At 33.6% G+C, this 25,690-nt stretch overlaps 2 protein-coding genes and 1 long non-coding RNA gene across 3 annotated transcripts in view; 1 reads left to right on the forward strand and 2 right to left on the reverse strand.

Annotated features, from left to right (window-relative positions):
* Positions 1–25,690, reverse strand: part of LOC146733939 (uncharacterized) — a 51,436-nt gene that overhangs the window by 12,512 nt on the left and 13,234 nt on the right. The gene's annotated exons all lie outside the window — the stretch shown is intronic.
* On the forward strand, positions 7,025–8,380 carry LOC146733941 (uncharacterized). The gene is made up of 3 exons (XM_085490771.1): positions 7,025–7,112; positions 7,570–7,727; positions 8,251–8,380. The coding sequence occupies exons 1-3, from the start codon at positions 7,095–7,097 to the stop codon at positions 8,378–8,380; spliced, it is 306 nt and encodes a 101-aa protein (XP_085346897.1). The 5' UTR covers positions 7,025–7,094.
* LOC144346128 (uncharacterized) lies at positions 17,740–18,135 on the reverse strand. The gene is made up of 2 exons (XR_013419477.1): positions 18,098–18,135; positions 17,740–17,904 (listed from the first exon to the last, which is right to left on the reverse strand). It is a non-coding gene; the product is annotated as an uncharacterized LOC144346128 (long non-coding RNA).

Here is a 25,690-nt window from a genome sequence, read left to right on the forward strand (position 1 = left end):
TATTATAAATATGCACTAAAATGGCCAAACACATTAACCACTGATATCATAGAACTCATAAAGAGTGTCAGATATAATGAATAATTTCAAGCGTGAAAAATGAAGAAAATTGCTGGCATTTGAGTTCGTACTTCAGGAACGTTCGGGCACGGTTACTAAAAAAGTAACCGTGGTTTGGGTTTTCATTGTTATGCAAACGAACAACGAGGGATAATCCTCTGACAAACATTACTGTCCCACTGTACACGCTGACAGTTTACAAACAAGCTAATCCTTCAAGTGTCTCTGATAAGAAATCTAACAGAACGGGTTTCATGGTGAAAAAAAAATTGCTGTGTCAGAGTGTGACGCTGAGTGGCAGATTTTGTTTGCCTCGTCTGTCAACGCTTTTTTTTCCTCGCCATTGCGTTAGAAAAAATGGTATTAGTAAAATAGAATATTGACTTGGAAAATAAAACTATTTAAACGAAACTTCCGTTTTCCAATCACTTTTTTGTCTCGCTTTTGCTACCGCTTGCTGAATTCGACCGAACAATTTCCGCTTTATTTTCGACCGCGCAATTCCCGAAATATCATTCGGACTAACAAAAAAATTCCGAGGTTCACATTGCCTTATCATTGTTTTTCTGTTTTCTATATATGTTGAACAGCTGACACAAGTTCAAATACTTTTTGTTTTAACTATATATATAATTATATGCACGCAACCTGACCCTTTGACCTAGATTTGGCTTGGACTGAATATTTTATTTTAAACAATATTCTGACGTGAAATACAAAATGTATTTCGACACAAGTACGACATGGTTGTCTGGGTTTTCTTTCCTGATTATTGAGTCTTCGCAATGTGTTTTGTATAAGTATTGTTGTTTTCCTCCGAGGCGAAGACAAGCTGAAAGACCATGAAGCTAAATGGCAGTTCCATTCTGAGTGAAAGAAAATATTTTCTAAGCCTAAAATAAAACCTAATATTACACCTCTTTGTGTATTTGTTAATATTAATTAGTATTTGTTTGGAATATCGTTGGTTTCTTCATACTGAGTTTAGGACGGGCGTCGATCAACACAATGCTGACAATGGACGTTAGATAAACACGCACTGTTTACGATAGGAAGCTTACACCTGTTATATCAGAATCCTTAACAGGATGTTTACCCGAATATTGTGCAAATTTGGACAAATTATATATTTATCACTCACTCAAAAATACGATACACTTGTCTGGAAGTGGTGAATTTTGAGATACAAATATGGCATTAAATCCATCGAATTTAGGGAAACCATGTTCGATCATGGTGTATATAAATTTTGAATTTTGAGATAATTCACTGGAACGATGCCTGATAATTATGTATTTAAACGATGTCGGGCCGGTTGTACATGAATCCAAATTAAATATACAAAAATGGACCAAGCAGTCCCTCAAGCTGGAAGACTTGAACTATCACTGAAACTTAGGGATACAATTTCATTGACGCCAAGTAACATAGTTTCAGGCCTGGCCAGTATTTTGTCGTAAATTAGATCAAGACTGTAGAACTTTATTCTGAAGACTACATATATATATATATTTGGCATGAATGGAATACAGTTTCTTCACGTGCATCGGCCAGGGATCAATCGCTGCGAACACGACCAAGTACATACTTGTGTATTTGTCTGCTGTCCAAGACAAGTCATTTTACAAGGACAATCACGAGGCGTGTTTCTACGGGAAAGGTGACTCAAAACGCTGACGAGATTGATTAAAATGAATTGTAATGAAAGTATAATATGTTTCCCCACCATGGGTGGCTAGGCCGCGGGTACACGGTGTCATGCGACACCTGCTCACGAATTATGCCGGCTATTTGCTACCCCAGTTTAGTTTTCCAGCAACCTTTCCCAAACTGAGGGACAGCTGCTACAAAATAGGCAAAATATTAAAAGATAAAATTGCATGTCATGTTTGAAATGTGCATTGATATATAACATGTTACACTCAGTGGGTGTGCTACAGATTCCGATCAATATTACAATATATTTTATTTTCTATATTCAGATTCATAGATTCAAATATAGCCAATCACGTTATCTCACTGCGCGAAGCGGTGAATAAACTGCAATTACAGTAACAAAACTCCCAACACAGCCGCCATGGCACAAATAACCTTTAAATCCACCAGGCTATAATGTGACTGATATTTGTTTAAATGGATAACTCTATTGAACATGGTCGAGAATAAAAAGGTCTGTCTGATCACTGTGGTCTGATGCACTGCGTGTTTTATAATAATTTAGACACGTAAAAAGCAACGTGTGCAATTTGAATAGGATTAATTGGTTTTGTCTTAATTAGTTATTTTGTAATATATTTGCCGTATTTTAAGAACATCCGCTCAACTGCTGAAGCAGGCGATGTAGTGCCGTGGTCGTTGATAATGTTTAACTGAAGTGTAGCCGAGTTCTTTCCTTTTTTGTTCTTTCTTTTGAATATTAGAATTGGGCACGTAACAACTCTATCTTATTCATCAATTTTTTATCCCGTTGAACATGCCGTTTTATAACTACAAATATTTCGATTTTGATAGTAGGCATAATCTCTGCTGCCGACTGTCATTACATTTGTTAGAAAGTATTAGAACATGTAACCACAGTGTGTACTCAAAAAGCATCGACAATCAAAAATGCTATTGACATGTCAGACAGTCCGCTAATAATAACCTATACTTAAAGTTCAAATTGTTGAGCCCCATGAATTGTATGCTAGTACTCCGAATGGGATATCACTGTACGCAAGGTAGTAGGACATGTGTGAAGCTAAATAACACATTGTAATAAACAGAACAAAATCCCGATATTGAATTTTGTTTTGTTCTAATAACTCATGTGCGCATTCACATTGTGATTTATTTTGGTTTGAACAATACGAAGTGCGATGTCTGCCCATACTGGGAGTACACGTTAGATAAAAACAGATCTATTCTAAAAACACTCAATAATAGACAACCCTGCAAAAAATTTAGAATCAAGTGCGACAATATCAAAATATGTCGTATTAATAAACGTCTTAACAACTTAAACTTAAAAATACTCGAAAATATAATGTATGTCCATTGAACAATTTAACAAAAATAATCTTGCAAATTTTTGACAACTTGAACATGCATTATTTCACACGAAAATAAACAATCACGCTGATATTTTGATAGTGATTTCAGAGTTTTCCTTGCCAAGAATCTTTTTTACAGTATTGACCTTTATGATGCGCTGTGTTAGTTACTTTATAGAAACGTTTTTGTGTGAAAGAATTCTGCCCACACTGTCGGAAATAGGACCAAGGTTAACGGTGCTATATGCCTATCAAGACTACTTTAGTAAATGCCGTATAAATATCCACTGCAATTGATTTCATGAAGAAACATAAACCTCGTTGAAACAGTTTGTACTTTTTTATCGTACATGATTTGTCGAACTGTCAAACGCCATATGCTTTTCCAAGACCAATTTAAGGAATAATAAATGTGGCTGTCTCTACCACCACCGCCACCACAAACAACGCCAAAATCATAAAATCGATAAAGACTAAAATTGCATGGAGTATGTTGCATGAGCGAAGTTGTTTTACTTATATATTTTATTAAGTATAGACATTAACTTATTTTCTCTTGCATCGTCTGTAGGATTTGTCATTTGGTGAAGCTTCGTACACATGCGTCAAAGATTCTTTTTCGGCGGATATCAGTATTTTGCTATCAGTTAATACGTGATAGTTAATTCAATTTTGGGGAAGCAGAGTATATGTTATGTAACAGGCACGGTTACAATCGTATTAGTATTTATAAATATCGCTATGTCGGTGTTTCCCGTAAACAAACATGTTTAATCCAAATAACTGGGACATAAATTCAATGTGATCAGGAAAAATGAAAACAGAGGTATAAACAAGAGTACCAATGCACAAGTTTTAATGAGCATACATTTAGAAATATCTAACACGGATACTCTATACTATTTGAGTACGTTTTTTTCAGTTACTTGGCAAGTAATTCTCAACCTAAATCAGGTCATATAGCAAAATATGTATGAATCATACACTTGCAATTAGTTCATAAACGGTTTTGATAATACACAAAAAAGAAACGTCCTCGGAGACAGGTTCTAAAAAACAGTTCTCAGATCATATAGCAAAATAAGTATGAATCATACACTTGCAATGAATTTGTACACGGTTTTTATAATACATAGAAAAGAAACGTCCTCGGAGACAGGTTCTAGAAACAGTCCTCGGATCATATAGCAAAATAAGTATGAATCATACACTTGCAATTAATCTGTATACCGTTTTTATAATACATAGAAAAGAAACGTCCTCGGAGACAGGTTCTAGAAACAGTTCTCGGATCATATAGCAAAATAAGTATGAATCATACACTTGCAATTAATTTGTATACGGTTTTTATAATACATAGAAAAGAAACGTCCTCGGAGACAGGTTCTAGAAACAGTCCTCGGATCATATAGCAAAATAAGTATGAATCATACACTTGCAATTAATTTGTATACGGTTTTTATAATACACAGAAAAGAAACGTCCTCGGAGACAGGTTCTAGGAACAGTCCTCAGATCATATAGCAAAATAAGTATGAATCATACACTTGCAATTAATTTGTAGACGGTTTTTATAACATATAAAAAAGAAACGTCCTCGGAGACAGGTTCTAGAAACAGTCCTCAGATCATATAGCAAAATAAGTATGAATCAAACACTTGCAATTAATTTGTATACGGTTTTTATAATACACAGAAAAGAAACGTCCTCGGAGACAGGTTCTAGAAACAGTCCTCAGATCATATAGCAAAATAAGTATGAATCATACTCTTGCAATTAATTTGTATACGGTTTTTATAATACACAGAAAAGAAACGTCCTCGGAGACAGGTTCTAGAAACAGTCCTCAGATCATATAGCAAAATAAGTATGAATCATACACTTGCAATTAATTTGAACACGGTTTTTATAATACATAGAAAAGAAACGTCCTCGGAGACAGGTTCTAGAAACAGTCCTCGGATCATATAGCAAAATAAGTATGAATCATACACTTGCAATTAATTTGTAGACGGTTTTTATAACATATAGAAAAGAAACGTCCTCGGAGACAGGTTCTAGAAACAGTCCTCAGATGATATAGCAAAATAAGTATGAATCATACACTTGCAATTAATTTGAACACGGTTTTTATAATACATAGAAAAGAAACGTCCTCGGAGACAGGTTCTAGAAACAGTCCTCGGATCATATAGCAAAATAAGTATGAATCATACACTTGCAATTAATTTGTATACGGTTTTTATCATACACAGAAAAGAAACGTCCTCGGAGACAGGTTCTAGAAACAGTCCTCAGATCATATAGCAAAATAAGTATGAATCATACTCTTGCAATTAATTTGTATACGGTTTTTATAATACACAGAAAAGAAACGTCCTTGGAGACAGGTTCTAGAAACAGTCCTCGGATCATATAGCAAAATAAGTATGAATCATACACTTGCAATTAATTTGTATACGGTTTTTATAATACACAGAAAAGAAACGTCCTCGGAGACAGGTTCTAGAAACAGTCCTCAGATCATATAGCAAAATAAGTATGAACCATACACTTGCAATTAATTTGTATAGGGTTTTGATAATACATAGAAAAGAAACGTCCTCGGAGACAGGTTCTAGAAACAGTCCTCAGATCATATAGCAAAATAAGTAAGAATCATACACTTGCAATATATTTGTATACGGTTTTTATAATACACAAAAAAGAAAACGTCCTCGGAGACAGGTTCCAAAACAGTCCTCAGATCATATAGCAAAATGAGTATGAATCATGTATTTTAAATTAGTTTCGATAATAATACACAGGAAAGAAACGTTCTTGAAAACTGGGTCAGACCCTCCTAGGGACATTTTCTGGCCATAAGTAATTTGGAGCTACTCCATTTAGTCAGTTATTAAAAATGCGATATCTTATTTCGCCTTCCTCAAGGACTGGACGTTTGTTCATTTACCTGTCAAAACTAAAATCTTTCTTTGTGAATGAAGTATTTCTAATGAGTACATTGGCATCATGGTATTGTATTACCATACTTCACATTTGTTTAGTTTGTACTGTGTCTGAATGTGGCGCTGTCTGAACGCGTTTTTTAGTAAACATGTTACAAAAGTATGTCGTGCGTCCAACTTTCATGAATTCGGCTGTAAGACGTAGCACTCACGTTAAATGCAAAGAATTGCGCAAGCGAGGACTTTAATGTTTTCCGAGGAATTATTTTTTGTGCGGGTAAAATGGTGCTCAGACCGCGAAAGCGAGAATATTGGGGAACACATGGTTCCAGTACTTGTCTTTCAATGTAAAATGGAAAACGTTTGTGAAAGCGAAGAAATGTTACTACTCGCGTGGACGTGCGCATAATATGGGCATGGAGAAAAGGCCAACAAGTTAAGCATGGCGGGCACTCGAAGCACACGACGGTCACATCGACTGCTCTCTTCTAAAGAAGATCAAATAAAAGTGGCAGAACATTATATAGCCAAACAAACTGACCAGCCAGGATTTTATGAGACGATTGTGATATGGAAAGGTATGACGTTCCACTGTTCACTTTACTGTTTCTATTTGTTGTCTGTCTTCAGCGACAATGTGCTAAATGCTGGGACCAAGCGCGTAGGTGTTACCATATCGAATACTAGTAATCTAAACAGAACACTTTTATAGTAGAATGCACTTACTGTAAAATAATTTCAAACTGAGTGACAATATTTTTTTTATCTAATTATTTTTTTATTTTGTACGCGTTCTCGTTGTTTTGTTTTTGTATTTCGGCAGTACGCATTAATATCTGGCGGCAATGAAAGTGCATGCTAAAAAAAAATAACTGTGATTTATTGTTTAGACACAAAAATGAGATTAGCCGTAAGAACACTGATATTACACCAGTTTCCAAATACAAAATTCTATAATAAAACTTAGGGAGTCTTTGGTCTTAAGAGCTTAGGGGGTCCCAATAAAAATGGCAGTTTTGTTCTGATCGGCCGTGAATTTTTGATATGCTGTGAATGGAGTTATTCAGGAAGGTAATAATGTAAAGAATTAACAAATTTGTTGTGCTCAGTTCGGCGCGATTAATAATATGCAATCAATTTCCTGTCAGTTGACAACACATTATATTCTAAACCAAAGACTGACAGCACGTTTTTCGAAGACCCTGTGCCGTTCGAACCATGGCAGTGGAATCGAAATTTACTTCAGTCTGCGTTAGATTTGTGCATTCAGATCTCAGTATATTGAAAAAGACGTTTGTTTATAGTTTTTAGCGATAATCAGCAAGTATTTCAGCTGTTCGTTGTACGATTCTTTGATGTCCCTCAGATGAGAATATATTTAATCTGACTGTTTGCCGTTTACCACGGTGCTCAATGTCCTAAATAACTGAACGGCTTCATCACTGCTTCATGTTAACTTGTATTTCGAAATATATCCAAGTCACAAGTGTAATGACTAGTTTATCATTTATGGTTTATTTTATTCCAGGTAGAGGTGTTTTTGCTGGAAAGCAATTCAAGAAAAGAGATTTCTTATTGCAATACGATGGTGAACTTATTAGTGGGTCGGAGGGAGAGATTCGTGAAGAGTCTTCTGATGGCAGTGTATTCCGTTACTTTTTTTAAATTCAAGGATAAGACATATTGGTTAGTGTCCACATCTTTACAATCTTTTCATATGAAACTCATTTAAACTGCATTTAATATTAGCCTATCCCATAGTACTGTGTACATGTCTGTGTTGTGACTACTATGTGACCCTGTACCACAGCCACAGAAATTATTCAAACTCAAACACAACACATGTGGTGTTTTTTTAATTCATACCTACTATCACCAATAAATTACATGAACAAATAAGGCCAGTAACCCCATCTACCAATATTTGTAACAAATATCAAATTCTTATTTTATGTAATAGTAAAGCTTTAACAACTTTGCCATGTTAGCCACAAAGAATATTTCTTCATTTATTTCTTTTAATGTAGTGGATGACCATATATGACTGTATGCAATTTACTATTATCAATAACTTGGGATTGCTGGTCATTCTTAAGTCTGTATCAAATGAATGATTGTGACAGTAAAAATAATCTTTTAACTCTTAGTCCATAAAAAAAATCTACCTTGCTATATATTTTTCAAAAGCTATATTTTGCCAATGTTGCAGTATCGATTCTACTAATGAACCTGTTAATGGACCTAAATATGGGCGGCTAGTAAACCATGAAAGAAAATTTCCAAATGCAAGAATGAAAAGGACAGCCATACCTGGCACTATTTGCTGTAAAAGACATTGACGTCAATGAGGAAATATTATATGATTATGGACCAGTCAAATTACCATGGGAACATAAGGTAAGATAATGCTTATTTTCATAATAATGTTATAACAGCATATGCCTTATAAATATATTTATATACAATTTCCAGTTGAGAAGTTGGTGAAAGTCTGAAATAGGTAATATTTGTTCACATCATTCCTTTAACTGATTCCATTCGAAATTGCACATACACTTGCACATGTACTACCACAAACACAAGTACAGTAGGATTGTCTGGTTTGCAAAGTCCATTGGTGTGATATTTTTTCTTCTGATCGTTGACTTGTCATGATGTGTTCAAGATTTGTATAATTATTCCTGTTTTCCCCATGAAAAAGAATATGGACTGAGTGAAATATTTCTAATTTTCTAAAATACATCCTGACCTTGCTCTTGCTACATGTATTTGTTAATTTTGCATGTGTATGGTATGGCAGTATGTCAGTAGATATATCCAGAAAAATATTTTTAATGGTTTGAAAATGCCTATTGTTTGGAATGTTGTTCGCTATTAGTTTGCCCATACTGAGTTTTGGACAGTCAAAACCGATATCTATCATTCAGCAAGATCAGCTAAAACAGGACAAACCTGGACTAAAATTCCTGGGAATAATGTACAACAATGTGACGACTGAGAACCATAATTATTTAGGTACTATTTATTATATATATATTCTGATTTTTCATTGCTAAACCCAAAAAAAATTTAAGTTGTCTTGGTGAAACAGTCATTAAAATCAATGTATTGGTTCATTTCAACTATGCATTTATTACCTTGAAGTGTTGAAAAAAAAAATCCAATAGCAAACCCGTAAAATTTATGAATTTCCCTACTTCAGTGCTAAAAATGGTTGAGCATGTGGGTGTGGTACACTGGCAAATGGCTGTGGATAATACAACCGAACATGATTCTGTCATTCGAGTCGTGTTTCAATAAGCTGACTTCAATTTCCATGATATAAAATATTACATTTAATTTGCTAAAATCATAACAAAGATCTGAGTATTCAAATCATATAACAAGAGGTCACAGTTCAAGTTGCATTTATGAATGAACAATGTGCCATACGATTTGAAGCATTAATTAATTAATTAGCTACATTTGATCCAAATATGAGTTTTCATTGGCCAGAGAAGTCAATTGTTAATGCCCGTTTACCCATGAGAGAGACCCCCCCCAATCTTTAACATATTTTTAGCAAACAAGTTTTTTGGGCCACCATTCACTGAGCATGTACCTTTAATCTCTTTACAGTATTCAAAAAGAAACATGGATACAACTGATGCACAAAGGATAATCAGTATATCAGTTGAAAAAATTGCTTCAGATAGAAATCGGCTCTCATTCAGAAAACTGCGTATTGCCCCAAATATTCAAAAGATCCTGTTAGTATCTAATGTCATCAGCAAAGCTAAACTGGTTTTTTCAAGACAAATGATTATTGGGTTACAACAACAGCCCAGTTTGGAATTGGGATATCATGATTGCAAGCTAGAAACTATGTCAATATACAAGACTGAAGTGAATGTTACTGATAAGACACAGGAGTTGTTAAATCGTCATTCTAAGATCACAAAGTTGAGAAGTTGTATTCAGAAAGGGAGTATTAGGTCATGAATGGCAAAATTTTGTGTACCAAGTTCCCTTGAAATAGAATAATTAGTACTTCAGATACGGTAAAATTCCTTTTTGAGGCCGCGGCTTTAATTAATGGACGAATTTAGATTCGTGAAGTCTTGTTGCGGCTTTAATTAGAGCATTCACTTCGGTAACAGTGGGAATTTTTTTCAGAAAACAAAGGCCAGAAGGGATAATGATATGCTAATGAGATGCACGACACTCGATTGCAACTTTGTTGCGATTCTAAGGCACTTTCGAATTTTTACACACAGACAAACTTGTACACAAACGAAATTTCACACTGTATAACATACTGCACAATAAATAATATCTACAAATAGATTTGTATGCATTTGCAGATTACGGTACTGTATACTACAATCTCTAGAATGGACTTATTCGTTAGCACCGGTCACTCTTTTAGTAACCGTGCAGACAGAGTGACAGTACATTCCATGTTTAATCTAGACATCGGGGAAATTAAAATAAAAAAGTCAATAAAAAAAATGATAACGAAAAAAATACTCAGTATATTATTTAATGTAATATATATTTATTTTCTTATTTTTGATAACGAAAAGTATATTCTAAAAGAAGTCAAAACAAAAACGAATGCATTCTTAGTAGCAAATGATCACGGTAACGGTCATGCTGCGTTTCACACAAGTGAATAACTTACTACTATCAACATTTTTCTATTGATTTTTATAGAAGTTTTTCAAAGAATTTCTATAGAAAACATATAAAAGTTTTATAGCATTTTCGCCCGTTGTTCTATAAAACTTCTTTAGAAAATTCTATAAAACTCCTATAAACATTCTATAAAACTTCTATAAACATTCTATAAAACTCCTATAGACATTCTATAAAACTTCTATAAACATTCTATAAAACTTCTATTAACATTCTATAAAACTCCTATAGACATTCTATAAAACGTCTTTAGACATCCTATAAAACTCCTATAAACATTCTATAAAACTTCTATAGACATCCTATAAAACTCCTATAAACATTCTATAAAACTCCTATAGACACTCTATAAAACATCTATAGACATTCTTTAAAATTCCTATAGACATTCTATAAAAACTCCTATAGACATTCTATAAAAACTCCTATAGACATTCTATAAAAACTCCTATAGACATTGTATAAAACTTCTATGGACATCTTATAAAACTTCTATAGACATTCTATAAAACTCCTATAGACATTCTATAAAACTTCTATAGACATCCTATAAAACTCCTATAAACATTCTATAAAACTTCTATAGACATCCTATAAAACTCCTATAAACATTCTATAAAACTCCTATAGACACTCTATAAAACATCTATAGACATTCTTTAAAATTCCTATAGACATTCTATAAAAACTCCTATAGACATTCTATAAAAACTCCTATAGACATTCTATAAAAACTCCTATAGACATTGTATAAAACTTCTATGGACATCTTATAAAACTTCTATAGACATTCTATAAAACTCCTATAGACATTCTATAAAACTTCTATAGACATCCTATAAAACTCCTATAGACATTCTATAAAACTTCTATAGACATCCTATAAAACTCCTATAAACATTCTATAAAACTCCTATAAACATTCTATAAAACTCCTATAGACATTCTATAAAATTCATATAGACATCCTATAAAATTCATATAGACATCCTATAAAACTCCTATAGACATTCTATAAAACTCCTATAGACATTCTATAAAACTCCTATAGACATTCTATAAAAACTCCTATAGACATTCTATAAAACTTCTATGGACATCTTATAAAACTTCTATAGACATTCTATAAAACTCCTATAGACATTCTATAAAACTCCTATAGACATTCTATAAAACTCCTATAGACATTCTATAAAACTCCTATAGACATTCTATAAAACTTCTATAGACATCCTATAAAACTCCTATAAACATTCTATAAAACTTCTATAGACATCTTATAAAACTCCTATAAACATTCTATAGACATCCTATAAAACTCCTATAAACATTCTATAAAACTCCTATAGACATTCTATAAAACATCTATAGACATTCTATAAAATTCCTATAGACATTCTATAAAACTTCTATAGACATCCTATAAAACTCCTATAAATATTCTATAAAACTCCTATAGACATTCTATAAATCTCTATAGAAATTATATACAATGTCTATCAAAGTTAAATGCTGTAGCATTTACATACATAATTCACATCCAATCTTGAAAAAATAACGAGCACAATACATGTTTTATGTCATATATTAAATAATTCCTCTGAAGTTTCATACAGACTCAAAAAAAATGCAATAAGTAAATATATACTTTGTCAATAAATTAAACTTATATCAATGTGGTTAAGTAGATGTAAATGGTAGGAACCGCATAATAGTTTTTTTGCTAGAAATTGCGATAATAGAGTAAAAAGCTTTTCTTTCTTATGATTACAACTGCATCATACACTTTGGACTTGAAGAACTGCTGACACTACAGTCTGTAATGAAACAAAACAAAATAACTAAATTAATAAATGTACACATTGTTATAGCAGCATTCTACTTGCATATACAGTATGATGCTAAATACAACTGATGTCATTACGATGCAGTAGTGTTTTATCATTCTTGTGCAATGGAATATTTAGTTTTGTTTTCAAAATAGCAAACTTGATTAGGTTCAAGGTGAACACAACCCTAAATCCTATATACTAAATTATTTGGAATACAATTGTCATGACAGGGGTTGCAGATATCAAGAATATTGTAGTCGGTATTATATTTTAGACGTCTAATGAGAATAAAATTAAGACCTTCAACTGGTTCTAAAATACTTTAAAGCATGTTATTTTAGCTAATTTAAACCATAATTTCAAGAATTCACTCATTTACCTAAATTCAAATTCATTAAAATGGCATGTACCTATTTCAAAGAAATACAAAAAGTACTCTTACTTTAATGTATCAATATGCACTGGTTTTAATTTGGGTTATTAAATACAAGTAAAAACAACTTAAATAAAAATGTACTACATGTACATTAGGAGCAAATGATCATGCCATTTCACAGGTGAAACTTAATTAATTTAATGTAATAATATGCACTGGTTTTAATTTGGGTTAGTAAATGCATTTCACAGGTGAAACTTAATTGTTTTGTTGCAATTGTTGATTATTACTCAGTCGTAATCATAAATGCATATAAAATATCAGTTTGTTGGTTTGTCATGAAGTAGATGTACAAGTAAAATTTATTTTCATTCTAGCAGCAAATGTTCATGATCGCTGCACACACAAACTCAATGTAAAATAAAACCCGCCATGTTTATTTTATGCATCAGCTGACTTGAAATTGTACGCATTATTTGACCTGATAAGTCAAACTGGTTGTTAACAATTCCGAATGGTTAGGGTTAAACATATCCAGGAATTTTTGATAAATTGAAGATAAATTGAAAAAGTACTGTGGAATACTTTATTTTTGCTGGAAATAATTTTCACTGAAAAGGCTTTTTGGGTGTTTTGCTTGGAATTTATTTCCACTGATTTTTGATGAGTTTAATGTGAAATATAGGAAAAAAGTATATTTGCTAGATTTTATTTTCACGGAATCATCCCTTCAGCGAAAATAAATTCCAAGCGAAAATAAAGTATTCTACAGTATTTAACACTTTTCAGCACGATATCAGCTAATTGTTAAACAGAGTTTACCTATTCATTTTCGTCATGATTTTGTATCCTTGAATGGGCTTCAATAACCATGAAACAAAGTTTTGTATGGGTGTTGTATCAATCAAATTCTTTAGCATTAATTCAATAATGATTGTGCGTATGCAGTTATTTTTTAACTTAAATTTTTATTGTTTTTTCATGAAAGTTGAATTTCTCTTTAATTTTGGTTTTACTTGTTTTACTTACACAAAATCTAAAGAAGTTGTACACACATTTTTAACTTACATCCGAGATGCAAAAACAATTAATTCTGGATCTAAGGAAAATGTTATCCATGTATAAGCTCATATTCATTAGAAATAAACTTCAGAAGTTTCAAATTACACAATGTGACACTCTATTCATAAATCATTATTTTTGAAAATCAAATTAAGAATACAGAGTTGTCAAGGACCAGACTCAGACACATGCTCAGTCATTGTAAAGTTTACTTTACAATCCTCATTTGCATAATTTATGCATGGCGCTATTTTAAAAATAGTAAACAAAGGAATAAAATGAAAGAAAGAAAAAAATTATAATATGGTGTGTCATCTTCATTTATATTGTTCTCAAATGAAACTTGAATTTACATGGCAGGAAAACAATTACATTTGAACCACTTACCGATCTACAGGCTTCATAATGCTCTGACAGCATTATCTCCTTTGTCTTGAATCTTTGTCAAACTTGTCTAGCTGGGGAGATCCCAGAAAACTGTCTGGGTTATGATCACAACTCCTTCCAGACACCAAATAAATGTGCATTGATTTTGTATCCATGTGTACTCTGCCATTTCACTGAGTGCCTGCCCTCAGCATAAATGCAAGGTGCACACATGCTTCAAACATTTGAACTGAGAACAATCAACAGCAACTAAGCAACAGTCGGCCATTTTGAAAAGTGCATTGCATTATGGGAACCCCAGTCTGGTCAGGAATGAAAATTGAGGGCGCTTCAGTAGTGGGGGGTGGTGGTGGTGGATAGATTGACAGAATGTAGGAATGAAAACAAATTTTAAAACACATGTTCTGACAACCTCAGTTGAGCACTTCATATTAGTAGCAATTACAATAAATGATGGCTTATGACATACAGTTTTAGGTTTCATAGAAGTTTTATAAGAATCGTATAGTTTTTTTATAAAATATTTATCTAGAAACCAATTTGAATGAAAGTTAATAGTAAAACAAATTACATGTATGTCATGTCCTGACCACCTCAGTTTAGCACTACTCATTAGTGGAAATTACAATAATTGCTGGCTTTGCATTTATTTTTGGGCTTTTGACAAACAATATTAGGTTTCATAGAAGTTTTATAAGAATCGTATAGTTTTCTTATAAAATATTTACCTAGAAAACAATATGAATGAAAATTAATAGTAAAACAATTACATGTATGTCATGTCCTGACCACCTCAGTTTAGCACTACTCATGAGTGGAAATTACAATAATTGCTGGCTTTGCATTTATTTTTGGGCTTTTGACAAACAATATTAGGTTTCATAGAAGTATCAAAAGAATCGTATAGTTTTTTTATAAAATATTTACCTAGAAAGCAATATGAATGAAAGTTAATAATAAAACAAATTACAAGTATGTCATGTACTGACCATCTCAGTTTAATACTACACATTAGTGGAAATTACAATAATTGCTGGCTTTGCATTTATTTTAGGGCTTATAACATACAATATTAGGTTTTATAGAAGTTTTAAAAGAATCATATAGATTTTTGATAGATATTTTTTTATAAATTGTAGGAATGAAAAACATCTCTTATAACCATTTTTCCATTCCTGATTTGAGTTTACAAGCGAGAATGAGATGAATACAATTTAATAATGAAACCTCATTGTGTAAACAGAGTTGTTCTGCTCTTCAGAAATTCTTTAGAAATTCTATACAGATTCTACTAATCAGAAATAAGACTTTAATAATACACTATATTGACTTAAACATGAAAAATTATATAAGAAATCTCCCCTCATTAGAATTAATGTAAATACAATCAGTTTATAAAAGACCTAAAGAGAATCCTTAAAATGTCTATAGAAATGCTATAAAATCTATACAAATTCTACAGAAAAGTCAAGTCTATTCAGATTCTATAAGATTTCTACAGAAGTCTATACAAGTCTATAGAAGTTTTATAGAACTTTTTCGTAAGGGTAGTGACTTGAAACTGTTATGTTGACGTGATAGGTCAAGTCGCTAATTAACCAATCGAAACGCTGGATGGTGGCAACGTGATTAAATTACCATAGCTCTTTTAAATACGTTAATGTAGTTCAGCGACCTCATGGTAAACGAAACACGGAAGAGATTTACCGTTGTTGTAGTGCGATCGTTTGGCTTTGATTTTGATGGGAAAACGGCATGATTTTTTTTTAAATCAAGAAATTAGTTGTTTTCGAAAGATAAGCTGAGCATTGAAGAAGAATTTAACACTTTTGAAGATAATAACAGCTCATTGTCGAAACGCAGTTTACCCAGTCACGTTACCCACAATAAACCTGTACTCTGGAATAAGCGTCAATGACTACGAAAAACCTTAATTAGAATATAATTTAAGCGTCGGGAATCATTGAAATGTTCGAAAAATTATGCCTTAATTTAAAATTAAATGGTATATCTTTTTCTGAAATATGTGATGGCTGTTTGGTTTGTGAAAGTTTGGGGTGCGGCTTATATTGCAGACTTTTCCCTGGGATCAAAACTTGTCAATTTCAACATGAAACAATGTCGCAAGTTAGGGGTGCGGCTTCTATTAAAGCTGCGGCCTCAAAAAGGAATTTTACGGTATTAGTGTGAAAGCTTAAAATTGGTTAATTATGCAATTTAGGTAATTAACATGTACAGATTTTAACTCAAATTAATCAGATCTGTCTATTGTCTTAGAGCATCTATGTACCAAATTTCATTGAAATGTGACAATTAGTACTTGAGATATCAGTGGAAAAGCTGAAAATTAACTAATTATGCAAACAATTGATCTCTGCATAGTCATTGAGTATGTACCAAGTTTCATTAAAAAAAATCAATTAATTATGCAAATTAGGTAATTAATATGTACTTATATTACTCTAAAAACTATCAGGTCTGTGCAGTGTCCTATGACATCCATGTACGAGGTTTCATTAAAATGAGATGATTAGTATTTGAGATAATGATTAATCAATTTTCGGCTTTTCCACTGAATCATAGTAATATGACCAAAATAAAAACAGCAGTTATTCGGCCATCTTTGATCTGATTATGAAACACACTGATATGTATGATGTATGTGCCAAATACGAATGAAAATAGTACATAAATTGTGGAAATATAGTAGTAAGGCCAAAAAGTCAGATGGCTGTCAATCGGCTATCCTTGACCAGATTTTGAAACAAATTGTCATGGACATGCATCCTAACATGTATAAAGTACATTTTAACTGACAGAGCACGTCCAAGATACCGCATAAAAAAAACAAAAACAAGATGCCTGCCAGTCGACCATCTTTGATCCAATTGCGAAATAAATCGTTATGGACATGTATAATCTATGTACAAGTTTGAATAACAATTGACAAAGCATGTCCAAAATACAACATTTTCAAAAAACAAGATGGCTGCCAGTCGGTCATTTTGAATCGAATCGCTAAACCACTGCATTTGCATATGTCCCACATAAGGTACTAGGCACATGCAAAGAATGAACGGAATCGGTCCAAGGGAATCTGAAATATGACTCCGGACGGACGCACGGACGCACGAACGGACAGAAGGACGGAGACCGAATTATAAGTCCCCGTTTTTGGACTTCGTCCGAACGCGGACTAATAAAAAAATGACTGATATAAATACTGGTCACATTTGGCACACATAACACATGCAAAATACATTATTTTTAGGCGAGTAACACGTATCTATAAATGAGAGTAACTCACCGTACAGTTTTCCCAGTTTTCAGTTTTATTTCGGTGATCTAATTTATCCTTTCCAACTTTGGAATGATGCAGTTTATTACCGTCTTCATCTGTCACTCTGTACAAGTTGTGTTCTTTTTTCTCTGGTGCTTTCCTAACCCGTGGACAGTTTAGTTCGTTTCCCTTCACGTCGGTTTCTCTCAAATCATGCCATACCGAATGGCGTAATTTATGGGACGGTAACTGTGAAAGCAAACATGTGTACAGCTAAATTCAAATTGTATTTTATAGTAGTACATGTAATTTATGTATTTTATAATTTATCAAGCTTCTATATACATAATGCTATATTATAATCTCCAAATAGCACATCAGACAGGACATGTTATTAATGCTATTATGCACCATGATCAATTCCAATAAAAACCCAACTTACCGGAGTGGAGTACAGTCTATATGGTGGTGGTAGTCTTGGCTTCTTTGTGACAAATGAGGGCACACTGGGTTCATTGTCAGTCAGCGATACAGCAGTAGTACTAATACAAATTTAAAGACATAACAGCAGCTTCAGTATATCAAGAACTCAAGTCACCCTAATAACAGAACACAAAAAGATGAGTCAATGTGTCTCTCAGAACGTTTCCCAGCATGTATGTGGTACGTTTTTGACTCCCATGTGCAAAGCACAAAATGGGAGTCTTTGCAGTTAGTGTGTCTGTATGTGTGTGTGTATGTGTGTATGTGTGTATGTGTGTACTCGCATTACTATATGCTTCGAGGACGTTGATAGGTTATTTGACCTGCCTCCGAGGACGTCTCAATGCTAGCGAGGACATTTTCAGGGTCCTCGGATTAAAGTGCTATAGAATGGCTTCAAATGACCTATTAACCACGTGACACCATTCTGAGACACGTCCTCGAAGAACGCGTAAAGTGTGAAAAATTTACACATTTTCGTTGGAGGCCCATTTCAGCCTCGGGCGCCCCCAATTTGACAGATACACACATTTCAAAGATACACGCAATTCAACAGTTATAACGCGTCTCACTGGTTAGTGCGCCACCTTTTAATGGCATATAGCAAAGGTATTACCACAATTCTAGTTTTAAGTGAGATCCGAGGACCCCGGGGGACATGAGAGGCCTCATTGTTGTCCAAAACATGATACACAATGTGTAAAGGTAGCGAGAAGGGTTTGATGACGTTTCTGATTAAAGCATTCTCTGTCTATTATCTCATTCAGAACCGTAATTTAGCTTATATATTTCAAAAGCCTAAGTATAGAGGGGCACGTTGGCACAATCTGGAGAGTCAATGTTTACATAATTACTACGTGACCGCAAAAATGGCAAAACTTTTTGTAAAAATGACCAAGTCTGCGATTGCGAGAGTACAATGAGGGAATTTCCGGGTGAAATTTGGGCAAGGCATTGTCTGTAATCAAGTCTATTGAAATGCGTCTTCCATAGTCAAAAGACCTATTCTTCCGATTTCTACGCAGGTTTGTTTTTGGTCCCCTAATTACTCCACACTTGGCACCTTTAACATACTATTATTCTGTGACAAAGCATTTTCCTAAAAAAACCAGAAATATTTCGCACACCATCATTATCTTTTGAATGCTAACTGCGAGTTTGAATGTCCTAGTCCGAAGGCACTTGATTTGGCGGTGGTCCCAATAAGTCGTACTCAATCAAAACTTCAACTCAAGAAAAACGCGAAAAACAGTTTTCGATAATAAAACATTGGAAATTTGCTGCGTTATTATAAATATGCACTAAAATGGCCAAACACATTAACCACTGATATCATAGAACTCATAAAGTGTGTCAGATATAATGAATAATTTCAAGCGTGAAAAATGAAGAAAATTGCTGGCATTTGAGTTCGTACTTCAGGAACGTTCGGGCACGGTTACTAAAAAAGTAACCGTGGTTTGGGTTTTCATTGTTATGCAAACGAACAACGAGGGATAATCCTCTGACAAACATTACTGTCCCACTGTACACGCTGACAGTTTACAAACAAGCTAATCCTTCAAGTGTCTCTGATAAGAAATCTAACAGAACGGGTTTCATGGTGAAAAAAAAATTGCTGTGTCAGAGTGTGACGCTGAGTGGCAGATTTTGTTTGCCTCGTCTGTCAACGCTTTTTTTTCCTCGCCATTGCGTTAGAAAAAATGGTATTAGTAAAATAGAATATTGACTTGGAAAATAAAACTATTTAAACGAAACTTCCGTTTTCCAATCACTTTTTTGTCTCGCTTTTGCTACCGCTTGCTGAATTCGACCGAACAATTTCCGCTTTATTTTCGACCGCGCAATTCCCGAAATATCATTCGGACTAACAAAAAAATTCCGAGGTTCACATTGCCTTATCATTGTTTTTCTGTTTTCTATATATGTTGAACAGCTGACACAAGTTCAAATACTTTTTGTTTTAACTATATATATAATTATATGCACGCAACCTGACCCTTTGACCTAGATTTGGCTTGGACTGAATATTTTATTTTAAACAATATTCTGACGTGAAATACAAAATGTATTTCGACACAAGTACGACATGGTTGTCTGGGTTTTCTTTCCTGATTATTGAGTCTTCGCAATGTGTTTTGTATAAGTATTGTTGTTTTCCTCCGAGGCGAAGACAAGCTGAAAGACCATGAAGCTAAATGGCAGTTCCATTCTGAGTGAAAGAAAATATTTTCTAAGCCTAAAATAAAACCTAATATTACACCTCTTTGTGTATTTGTTAATATTAATTAGTATTTGTTTGGAATATCGTTGGTTTCTTCATACTGAGTTTAGGACGGGCGTCGATCAACACAATGCTGACAATGGACGTTAGATAAACACGCACTGTTTACGATAGGAAGCTTACACCTGTTATATCAGAATCCTTAACAGGATGTTTACCCGAATATTGTGCAAATTTGGACAAATTATATATTTATCACTCACTCAAAAATACGATACACTTGTCTGGAAGTGGTGAATTTTGAGATACAAATATGGCATTAAATCCATCGAATTTAGGGAAACCATGTTCGATCATGGTGTATATAAATTTTGAATTTTGAGATAATTCACTGGAACGATGCCTGATAATTATGTATTTAAACGATGTCGGGCCGGTTGTACATGAATCCAAATTAAATATACAAAAATGGACCAAGCAGTCCCTCAAGCTGGAAGACTTGAACTATCACTGAAACTTAGGGATACAATTTCATTGACGCCAAGTAACATAGTTTCAGGCCTGGCCAGTATTTTGTCGTAAATTAGATCAAGACTGTAGAACTTTATTCTGAAGACTACATATATATATATATTTGGCATGAATGGAATACAGTTTCTTCACGTGCATCGGCCAGGGATCAATCGCTGCGAACACGACCAAGTACATACTTGTGTATTTGTCTGCTGTCCAAGACAAGTCATTTTACAAGGACAATCACGAAGCGTGTTTCTACGGGAAAGGTGACTCAAAACGCTGACGAGATTGATTAAAATGAATTGTAATGAAAGTATAATATGTTTCCCCACCATGGGTGGCTAGGCCGCGGGTACACGGTGTCATGCGACACCTGCTCACGAATTATGCCGGCTATTTGCTACCCCAGTTTAGTTTTCCAGCAACCTTTCCCAAACTGAGGGACAGCTGCTACAAAATAGGCAAAATATTAAAAGATAAAATTGCATGTCATGTTTGAAATGTGCATTGATATATAACATGTTACACTCAGTGGGTGTGCTACAGATTCCGATCAATATTACAATATATTTTATTTTCTATATTCAGATTCATAGATTCAAATATAGCCAATCACGTTATCTCACTGCGCGAAGCGGTGAATAAACTGCAATTACAGTAACAAAACTCCCAACACAGCCGCCATGGCACAAATAACCTTTAAATCCACCAGGCTATAATGTGACTGATATTTGTTTAAATGGATAACTCTATTGAACATGGTCGAGAATAAAAAGGTCTGTCTGATCACTGTGGTCTGATGCACTGCGTGTTTTATAATAATTTAGACACGTAAAAAGCAACGTGTGCAATTTGAATAGGATTAATTGGTTTTGTCTTAATTAGTTATTTTGTAATATATTTGCCGTATTTTAAGAACATCCGCTCAACTGCTGAAGCAGGCGATGTAGTGCCGTGGTCGTTGATAATGTTTAACTGAAGTGTAGCCGAGTTCTTTCCTTTTTTGTTCTTTCTTTTGAATATTAGAATTGGGCACGTAACAACTCTATCTTATTCATCAATTTTTTATCCCGTTGAACATGCCGTTTTATAACTACAAATATTTCGATTTTGATAGTAGGCATAATCTCTGCTGCCGACTGTCATTACATTTGTTAGAAAGTATTAGAACATGTAACCACAGTGTGTACTCAAAAAGCATCGACAATCAAAAATGCTATTGACATGTCAGACAGTCCGCTAATAATAACCTATACTTAAAGTTCAAATTGTTGAGCCCCATGAATTGTATGCTAGTACTCCGAATGGGATATCACTGTACGCAAGGTAGTAGGACATGTGTGAAGCTAAATAACACATTGTAATAAACAGAACAAAATCCCGATATTGAATTTTGTTTTGTTCTAATAACTCATGTGCGCATTCACATTGTGATTTATTTTGGTTTGAACAATACGAAGTGCGATGTCTGCCCATACTGGGAGTACACGTTAGATAAAAACAGATCTATTCTAAAAATACTCAATAATAGACAACCCTGCAAAAAATTTAGAATCAAGTGCGACAATATCAAAATATGTCGTATTAATAAACGTCTTAACAACTTAAACTTAAAAATACTCGAAAATATAATGTATGTCCATTGAACAATTTAACAAAAATAATCTTGCAAATTTTTGACAACTTGAACATGCATTATTTCACACGAAAATAAACAATCACGCTGATATTTTGATAGTGATTTCAGAGTTTTCCTTGCCAAGAATCTTTTTTACAGTATTGACCTTTATGATGCGCTGTGTTAGTTACTTTATAGAAACGTTTTTGTGTGAAAGAATTCTGCCCACACTGTCGGAAATAGGACCAAGGTTAACGGTGCTATATGCCTATCAAGACTACTTTAGTAAATGCCGTATAAATATCCACTGCAATTGATTTCATGAAGAAACATAAACCTCGTTGAAACAGTTTGTACTTTTTTATCGTACATGATTTGTCGAACTGTCAAACGCCATATGCTTTTCCAAGACCAATTTAAGGAATAATAAATGTGGCTGTCTCTACCACCACCGCCACCACAAACAACGCCAAAATCATAAAATCGATAAAGACTAAAATTGCATGGAGTATGTTGCATGAGCGAAGTTGTTTTACTTATATATTTTATTAAGTATAGACATTAACTTATTTTCTCTTGCATCGTCTGTAGGATTTGTCATTTGGTGAAGCTTCGTACACATGCGTCAAAGATTCTTTTTCGGCGGATATCAGTATTTTGCTATCAGTTAATACGTGATAGTTAATTCAATTTTGGGGAAGCAGAGTATATGTTATGTAACAGGCACGGTTACAATCGTATTAGTATTTATAAATATCGCTATGTCGGTGTTTCCCGTAAACAAACATGTTTAATCCAAATAACTGGGACATAAATTCAATGTGATCAGGAAAAATGAAAACAGAGGTATAAACAAGAGTACCAATGCACAAGTTTTAATGAGCATACATTTAGAAATATCTAACACGGATACTCTATACTATTTGAGTACGTTTTTTTCAGTTACTTGGCAAGTAATTCTCAACCTAAATCAGGTCATATAGCAAAATATGTATGAATCATACACTTGCAATTAGTTCATAAACGGTTTTGATAATACACAAAAAAGAAACGTCCTCGGAGACAGGTTCTAAAAAACAGTTCTCAGATCATATAGCAAAATAAGTATGAATCATACACTTGCAATGAATTTGTACACGGTTTTTATAATACATAGAAAAGAAACGTCCTCGGAGACAGGTTCTAGAAACAGTCCTCGGATCATATAGCAAAATAAGTATGAATCATACACTTGCAATTAATTTGTATACCGTTTTTATAATACATAGAAAAGAAACGTCCTCGGAGACAGGTTCTAGAAACAGTTCTCGGATCATATAGCAAAATAAGTATGAATCATACACTTGCAATTAATTTGTATACGGTTTTTATAATACATAGAAAAGAAACGTCCTCGGAGACAGGTTCTAGAAACAGTCCTCGGATCATATAGCAAAATAAGTATGAATCATACACTTGCAATTAATTTGTATACGGTTTTTATAATACACAGAAAAGAAACGTCCTCGGAGACAGGTTCTAGGAACAGTCCTCAGATCATATAGCAAAATAAGTATGAATCATACACTTGCAATTAATTTGTAGACGGTTTTTATAACATATAAAAAAGAAACGTCCTCGGAGACAGGTTCTAGAAACAGTCCTCAGATCATATAGCAAAATAAGTATGAATCATACACTTGCAATTAATTTGTATACGGTTTTTATAATACACAGAAAAGAAACGTCCTCGGAGACAGGTTCTAGAAACAGTCCTCAGATCATATAGCAAAATAAGTATGAATCATACTCTTGCAATTAATTTGTATACGGTTTTTATAATACACAGAAAAGAAACGTCCTCGGAGGCAGGTTCTAGAAACAGTCCTCAGATCATATAGCAAAATAAGTATGAATCATACACTTGCAATTAATTTGAACACGGTTTTTATAATACATAGAAAAGAAACGTCCCCGGAGACAGGTTCTAGAAACAGTCCTCGGATCATATAGCAAAATAAGTATGAATCATACACTTGCAATTAATTTGTAGACGGTTTTTATAACATATAGAAAAGAAACGTCCTCGGAGACAGGTTCTAGAAACAGTCCTCAGATGATATAGCAAAATAAGTATGAATCATACACTTGCAATTAATTTGAACACGGTTTTTATAATACATAGAAAAGAAACGTCCTCGGAGACAGGTTCTAGAAACAGTCCTCGGATCATATAGCAAAATAAGTATGAATCATACACTTGCAATTAATTTGTATACGGTTTTTATCATACACAGAAAAGAAACGTCCTCGGAGACAGGTTCTAGAAACAGTCCTCAGATCATATAGCAAAATAAGTATGAATCATACTCTTGCAATTAATTTGTATACGGTTTTTATAATACACAGAAAAGAAACGTCCTTGGAGACAGGTTCTAGAAACAGTCCTCGGATCATATAGCAAAATAAGTATGAATCATACACTTGCAATTAATTTGTATACGGTTTTTATAATACACAGAAAAGAAACGTCCTCGGAGACAGGTTCTAGAAACAGTCCTCAGATCATATAGCAAAATAAGTATGAACCATACACTTGCAATTAATTTGTATAGGGTTTTGATAATACATAGAAAAGAAACGTCCTCGGAGACAGGTTCTAGAAACAGTCCTCAGATCATATAGCAAAATAAGTAAGAATCATACACTTGCAATATATTTGTATACGGTTTTTATAATACACAAAAAAGAAAACGTCCTCGGAGACAGGTTCCAAAACAGTCCTCAGATCATATAGCAAAATGAGTATGAATCATGTATTTTAAATTAGTTTCGATAATAATACACAGGAAAGAAACGTTCTTGAAAACTGGGTCAGACCCTCCTAGGGACATTTTCTGGCCATAAGTAATTTGGAGCTACTCCATTTAGTCAGTTATTAAAAATGCGATATCTTATTTCGCCTTCCTCAAGGACTGGACGTTTGTTCATTTACCTGTCAAAACTAAAATCTTTCTTTGTGAATGAAGTATTTCTAATGAGTACATTGGCATCATGGTATTGTATTACCATACTTCACATTTGTTTAGTTTGTACTGTGTCTGAATGTGGCGCTGTCTGAACGCGTTTTTTAGTAAACATGTTACAAAAGTATGTCGTGCGTCCAACTTTCATGAATTCGGCTGTAAGACGTAGCACTCACGTTAAATGCAAAG

The sequence above is a fragment of the Saccoglossus kowalevskii genome, chromosome 15 (genome assembly GCF_978046115.1).
Source record: "Saccoglossus kowalevskii chromosome 15, keSacKowa6.1, whole genome shotgun sequence".
Taxonomy (NCBI): Eukaryota; Metazoa; Hemichordata; class Enteropneusta; family Harrimaniidae; genus Saccoglossus; species Saccoglossus kowalevskii.